We start from the raw sequence: 7,029 nt of genomic DNA, 5'->3' as shown, positions 1-7,029 counted from the left end.
ACATTAAAAGCTATCATTCTGTGCTGGAAGGAAATCTCTCTAGATTATTCTTTCTCGTTCCTTTCTATCACAGCAACACACTAGAATCAAAGTGCTCTCAAAAAGAAGCAAGAATTCACTCATAGGCCCAATGATTTCAAATCAGGCCCAGCCACTTCTCTCAGGATTAATCAGCCAAAGGTTTAGTTGATTAACCTACCAACCTAAATCAATTAATACTTGCAGTCCTATGAATATTGAAAGCCTTGTCAAGAAGCATTTTGAGCAACACCAAGACTCATTTGTCCAGGGAGAGGTCATAATTTCATTTTGTTTATTAGACAAAAATATACGATTTAGACAAGTTTTTGCTGTGGCATTATTTACAATTCGAAATCACTTTATATACAGAAAAAAAATAACACAAACACATGAGAAATCTTTACCAAAACCAATAATCCAATCGTGGTTAGAATTACACGCTCTGAAAATGGAATAAAGGAAAAGGGGAAAGTCCAGGTCGAGGAGTTGGGATATATATATTTTTGAAATGGGATTGATACCACCTTATTGCAAAAATGAGATTGGTGGGAGTCATTTAGATAATTTCCACTTTTTTTTGTTTTGTCCTTTAGACCAGTCTGTGAAATTTTCTTTTCCACCAAAAAAGGGGGGGAAAGAACACGCCATTTAATCAAGCAGAAGGGAGAGCTGTTAAAATTCACGATGTTCCCTCTTGCTGAGTCAAAGAGCTGTTGGAAAGAAAAGACAGAACCATCTATCAGTGAAAGCTCAGCTACGCTCGCCCATCTGCATTAGGGAACAGACTAGGAATATATATTTTTACACAATAGAAATGCAACGGTGACATTGGGGGCGGCGGCTGGGGGGAGGATTCAGTTTCTTTTTAAAAAGCACACCCCAAACTTTCAAGCTAAAGTATATGGTCTGTAAGTTTATGCCACTTTGAAAAGCTTTACAAAATTGCTTGATTGTTGCTTTGATTTATGATAATGAGGGTGTGCTTGGATTAGTCTGTGTTATCCAGGCACTTTCTTTCCTTTAAGTAAATTTCAGTGAACAAGAACTCACTTGTCCCGGACAGGCTGAAAGGGAGATTTTAACTGCTGAGGTGGAGAGTCGGTTCTTGGTACGTTTTCTCTTTCTGATGAGGAAAGAAAAGAAGAAAGGGGGAGGGGGAGGAAATGTCTTAGCAAAGTTTGCTTATACAGAGAGACAAAGATGCAATAAAACGACTCTGCCATATCTGCAAGTTTCATGTCATGTCCCCTCCTTCTCTCCCCTCACCTCATGGTGTAATGCCGTGGCTGAGTGACTGAGCTGTGAACCAGAAAGACCCCTTTTCAAATCTGGCCTCTGCCATGAACTCAAGGTGGCCTTAGGCAAAACAGTCAACTTCCCCTGCTCTCCATCAGCACTATAGCCCACACCTACCTTACAGGGTTGTTGTACGGATTGTTAAGGAAATGAGCTTTGAACCAGCCAAAAGTGTGACATAAATGTTAAGTCATTACTTCTTTGTTTTACTTTGTATCACCCACTATTGATAAAAGTTGAATAAAATGAGGGGGGAAGACAGGTTGGTATCCTAAGGAAGTTCGTGATTGTTTTGTTTCTCCCCAAGGGGAAAGTAGAGGAAGTCCCACTGAACTCACAGAATCTTACTCCTGGGTCAACATGCATCGTCTGGACTGATGTGTCTGCCCTGCCATCCTCTTTACAGAAGTCAAAATAAATAAGGAAAGCGGAAAACTGTTGCAAAACTATGAGTAGCTCAAGGTATCAAGAGTCTTCTTGGAAGAGTCTTATATTTTATACACTAGGGACTGTGTCTCCACCACCACCCTTAGAAAGAGCAGGAGGGTTTCAAAAGCTACCTGACCATCAATAAGTGATAGCTCCAGCCAAGGCCTACAAAAGGCTTTTTGGGACCCCTCCCAATCTGGATCAGGCTGACCGAGTTAAGTCCCAACTCCATGGGACTTACCTTCAAGTACACAACAAACAGCCCGCCCACCAAGTATCCTTCTCCCTCCATTGTTCACATTACCTATGTGTTTAGGGCTCGTCCTCTCTGAAGACTTTTCAGTGCTAAGAGCTGTTAACACCGAGGGGGGCTGCTGCTGGACCTGAAGGTGGTGGTTGTGGTGGGCAGCGTGGTGGTGATTAACTCCCAAAAAGGACCTCACGTTTAACAAGGAACTCTGGGTCAGAAACGCCCCGTTTGTCCAGTTGTGAAATTTGCCAATCTGGCAGGTGTACAGTCCATGGCTGGGGAGGAAAGCCGGGTGCTGGAGCTGGGAAGAGGTGTGATTAACCTGGGCGGGGGGTGAAGGAGGGGTTGGCTTGCTGAGGGTCCCATCTGGGCTGGTGGCCGTCTCTGCCAAAGACCAGATCTTGGGCTTGTTGTGAAGTGGGCCTTGTAGAGTATTTTGCCTACTGGGGCTGAGGATTCGGGTGGGATTGTCCGAGGCCTCCTTCACCAGGGACAGGGCGTCTTTGGGTTTAAGTCCTTCAGGGCCTGACAGCGTCAAGGCCTTCTCCTTCTCCAAATGCTCTTCCTCGCTGCTTTGTCGTAGAAGCTCTACCTTCTCTTCCTCCTCCTCATTGCTTTGTTCCCCGTCGTTCTCGTCAATCTTGTCTATGTCAATACTCTCCAGGTCAATCTCTTCATCATCTTCATTCTTCTCAGGGTCCCCCTCGTTGTCACTCCCAAAGAGGTTCCCGTCATCTTGGTCCTTGCTCCGTGATCCCCAAGTGACCTTGTTCTCCTTCTTGAGCCTCCTCCTGGCGTTGGCAAACCAGGTGGAGACCTGTGTGAGGGTCATCTTGGTGATGATGGCCAGCATGATCTTCTCGCCTTTGGTGGGGTAGGGGTTCTTGCGGTGCTCATTCAGCCAGGCCTTTAAGGTGCTGGTGCTCTCCCGGGTTGCATTCTTGGGCCTCCCTGGGTCCCCATACTGGAACTGTCCATATGGATAATAACCAGGGGTGGTATGAGCAGCAAAAGTCGCAGGATGGACCCCAGGGTTGTCCTTCAGTTCATACTGGGAGCCCTGCAACACATTCAGAGAAGGCAAAAAAGAAACAGAGTGAGGTCAGGTCCTCCCATTATTGCACAAGCCCTGCCTTTCTGTTTTAAATCGGGAGCTTTCCCAAATGGTTTTCCAGAGGATGGGTAGGGAGGGAGAGAGGTCTCTTTGCACCAAGCTAAAAGAATAAAAGTGCCCTCACTCCCTGATCCAGCCTCATTTTCCAAGCCTGCATCCAAGAGCCAATATTTATTGTGCTGTTAAAAATAAGCAGGCACCCTTAAAGGAGCACTGACCCACATCGAGAAAGATAATATCAGCGCATCACAGGCTTCTGGGGCATGTCTGGTGCAACAGACAGCAGGGCAGGTTCCTGCCCAGCCCCAGCAGCACTTTAAAGAGGGGCTTCACAAAAGAGAAATGATGGGAACGAGAGAGGGATTGCGCTCTGAATCCCCTCTTAACACTGTACAGGCAGCGACAAGGCGCAAGCCAAGCCAAGCCAGAGTTAAGCACATTAAAGCTCACTTATTTCAGGAGGGAAGAGGCACCACACACTTCCTTGGAAACAGTGGGACTTTCAAATGCTAAACTTTAGTTGGCCTTTGTCCATATAGTTGAGAGTCTCATGGTGCTCTTGGTAGAGAGAGAGAGAGAGAGAGAGAGAGAGAGAGAGAGAGAGAGAGAGAGAGACCCCTTTCTATTTGGGATATGTGTATCCCTGCCTTCCTCAATAATCCTTTCCTCCTCGGAGGACAAAACACCTTTTACCCTCCTTTTTGCAAGCCTTTAGCAGAGGTGATTTATTTTCAATCAATATACTTTTTATCATCAGCAGTAAAACACAGTGAAGTCAAATTAGCCCATCAGGTGTTTTGGTAAATAACATTTTATCTTTCTAACAACCTCATTAGGCCTCATTATTACTGCAAATTGCGCACGCACACACACACACACACACTTTTATGACTCCATTCCTCAAACTTCCTCAAAGTCTAGGCACCTATTTAGAACTGAGACCTGCTTTCTATGAACTGCTGATGGGAGCAAAGGTTGCAAAGCGACCTATGAGTAGCATTTTTACCCCTCCTCTCAGTCAAAAGAATTTTCTGCTTTTCATCTTATTGGTGGCCAGTCATTTAATCTGTCCTATTTTAAAGATAGATTTAATTTTTTTCCCCCTGGTGACCTGCAAGGTTTTGTTTGCTTGCTTTAAATGTGTGCGTACAAAAAGCCATTTGAGTGAAAAAGCCTGATACACTTTTGCAAAGAACTGGATTTATTTGGAGCAAGCTCACAAGAGAAAATGTAAGAGAAAAAACAATGTATATACACCATCTGGAAAGGGCAAAATGTAATATTTAATAATAACTCTATCCGGGCATGCGTGTTACACTCCCTTTATCTCGTTGAGAGATTTTTGTTCTTGTGGCTGAAATGATAAATTTTGTATTCCCCTGTTGGGAATTCTTTTGAAGTAGCTACTTGAAAATCATTACTGCTTCTACTCTTCATTTACTGGCACAGAATAAGTGAGAATGGAGAGAGCTCATTTTCAGCCTCTCATTTTCCTATATTATTACAATCATTCCATATACCTTAGCATATGATTCATTTTTGTAATTTCAACTGGCAAAAAATAATTCCTATTTTTAAAAAAACAACGGATAAATAAACAAAAAATTACAACTAACCCCAACATATTTATTTTGTAGGGAAGTAGGGTATATCCTTACCAAATAAATTTACTTATTCTGAATAAACTTACCACAATCTGCACAAACCACAAAGAAACACAACCCTATGTAAAACACAAGCATGGTTTAAAAAACAAAACCATAATAGGACGAGTTTCTTGCCTTGCCTTAATTTTGATAAGGTATTTGTTTGTTATTGTTGCTGCTATGATAGCAAAATCCCCCCTGGGATTCCTGCTGAAATTACTTCTTGGAAAATCGTTACTGATTCTCTGTTAGCATTTACATTCCAAACAGAAATATGTAAAATATGTAAAACGAAACAAATAAGTTAACCAAGTCTGCGTAAAATGCCCTTAAAATATTTCCACCACAAAAACCGAAACGACAGCAATACTAATACCCTGCTTGTTGAATTTAAGACAATATCCCAAGAATCATTTCCATAGTTTATCAATGTGCCGTTCTGAAAGCGGGGAGAATTGCAATCGTGGATAAATATTGCGGGGGAGGTGAGGGGGGGGGGCAGGGAGCCCAAAGGAACAACTCCGTTTTTCCGCTCAAGTTCGTGGGATCGAAAGAAAAATCATACGGCGAACCCGCTAAGAAAAGAAATCTGGGACCAAGGGAGGGCAAACGCGCGCCTGGTTTGTTTGGAGATTTTTTTGCGGGGGGGGGGAGCCTCGGCGCTGTTCCGCGCCTCCTCTCTTAACCGCGCTTTAATTGCTGCAAATTAATTAAAACCTTGGAAACTTCCCGCGGCAAGCGGCTCCGGCGGCGGGTCGGCGAGGCGAAGGCGCCTCCAAGCCGGAGGCTGCAATTGTAGAAGGAGCGCGCGAGAGAAATAACCGGCGGTCGGAGTCACCGGTGGGGCTTGTTTCGTCTCTGGATGGGGTTGCAAGCAAATAATAATGGACGGGTGGGGGGGGGGGTGAGCTCGCTGCCGCCCCTAAGGAGACGAGAAAAGCCTGCTCAGCCCTTCGCCCTGGGAGCCCTCGGAAGAAAAGCTCCCGGCGCGTCGCGCTCCAGCGGGCCACGAGGCAGCTCCTCCGGCCCTCCCAATCCTGCGCCCAGCAGCCGAGGGCCTTGGGGGAAGCGTTTTCCCCGGGGCGCCCTTTCCCTCCCGCGGCCCGCCCCGTCGGATGCGAACTCACCATCTGCGAGAAGAGGCTGAGGTCTGCGGTGTAGGGCAGGAAGGCGCTATAGTTGGGGGCGCTGTAAGGCCCGGCCGCGGCGGCCGCGGCATACATGCCCAGCACCGAGGTGACGGCGGCGGTGGAGCCGCTGCTGAGCTCCGCGCCCCCTGGACGGCCCGAAGCGGCGGCGGCGGCAGCGGCGGCAGCGGCGGCGGCCGCCAGCACCCCGGGCCGGTCGCTGCCGCCGTACACGGCCTGGCTGGCGCTGAGGTACTGCGGGTAGCCCAGCTGCGGGAAGGACATCCCGGGCGTGCAGGCGAGGAGGAGCGAGACGCACCGCCGACGGGGCGACACGGAGCCAGAAGTCGAGGCGGACGGGGCAGCGGCGCTCGGCGAGCGGGCAAGCCGGGTCTGGGACGGCGCGGGAGAGCCCGGGATGGCTGGCTGGCTCGCTAGCTGTCGACTGCGCTCCCCTGCCTGCCTGCCTTCTCTCCTTCTCCAGCTGCCGGGCGGAGAGAGGAGCCCCAGTCTGGGTATTTTTTCTTTCCGGGCTGTGCTTTCTTTTCTCGCCTTCTCGCTCGCTCTCTCAGACGGATCTTGTCATCTGCATGTGGAAGAGGAGGAGGAGGAGGAAGGAGGAGGAGGAGACAGCGGCAGCGCGTGTGGATGGACTCGGTGGGGCGTCTTCCCTCAACTCTCGGCTCGCCTGTGCTCCTAAATCCCTTAGATGTGATCTGATCAACAATTGAGCTCCGACTGATGCGCCTGCCCTAAGGTCCTCGGCTGATCTTTCAGATACAATTTGAAGTTGATGCTTTGATTGGCACCCACTTGAGCGCCAAGCCCCGCCCACCCCCGTCCCGTCCTAACCCCCCTTCGGAGGAGCACGTGGTTAAGCAATCCTGCCCGGGCCACTTTGCCTTGATATGTGTGTGTGTACGTCTACTGTGTTTTGTGTGTGTGTGTGTGTGTGTGTATTTAATGTTTAGCAATGGGCTACTTTCAGGGAAAAAAACCCCGCTGCTGTATGACAACCTGTCTACACGATTTTACAGCTGTCCAACATTGGGGTTTTGCTGTTTTGCAGCCTCGGTGTGCCCCCTTCATAAAAAAAGAAAGGAAAATCAAGGGGATTGGTCTTTTCCCACCATTAGCACGGGATCC

The 7,029-nt window shown here is 47.9% G+C and overlaps 1 protein-coding gene across 1 annotated transcript; it reads right to left on the bottom strand.

The window, feature by feature from the left end:
• Positions 1–299: 299 nt before the first annotated feature.
• On the bottom strand, positions 300–6,644 carry IRX1 (iroquois homeobox 1). The gene is made up of 4 exons (XM_083748822.1): positions 5,884–6,644; positions 2,051–3,056; positions 1,072–1,144; positions 300–731 (listed from the first exon to the last, which is right to left on the bottom strand). Exons 1-4 carry the CDS (start codon positions 6,166–6,168, stop codon positions 701–703), a joined length of 1,395 nt encoding a protein of 464 aa, XP_083604948.1. The 5' UTR covers positions 6,169–6,644; the 3' UTR covers positions 300–700.
• Between the last annotated feature and the right edge of the window lie 385 nt (positions 6,645–7,029).

This window comes from Podarcis gaigeae, assembly GCF_964106915.1.
Source record: "Podarcis gaigeae genome assembly, chromosome: 7".
Classification (NCBI taxonomy): Eukaryota; Metazoa; Chordata; class Lepidosauria; order Squamata; family Lacertidae; genus Podarcis; species Podarcis gaigeae.
This window is presented reverse-complemented; position numbering and strand designations above follow the sequence as displayed.

Excerpts from the sequence above, each read along its gene's own strand:
- IRX1 (XM_083748822.1), bottom strand. The coding sequence starts at position 6,168 with ATGTCCTTCCCGCAGCTGGGCTACCCGCAGTACCTCAGCGCCAGCCAG. Across the intron at positions 3,057-5,883 it reads TCAGCCTCTTCTCGCAGATG|GGCTCCCAGTATGAACTGAA; the intron begins GTGAGTTCGCAT and ends AATGTGTTGCAG. Across the intron at positions 1,145-2,050 it reads GACGAGCCCTAAACACATAG|AAAGAGAAAACGTACCAAGA; the intron begins GTAATGTGAACA and ends TTTCCTCATCAG.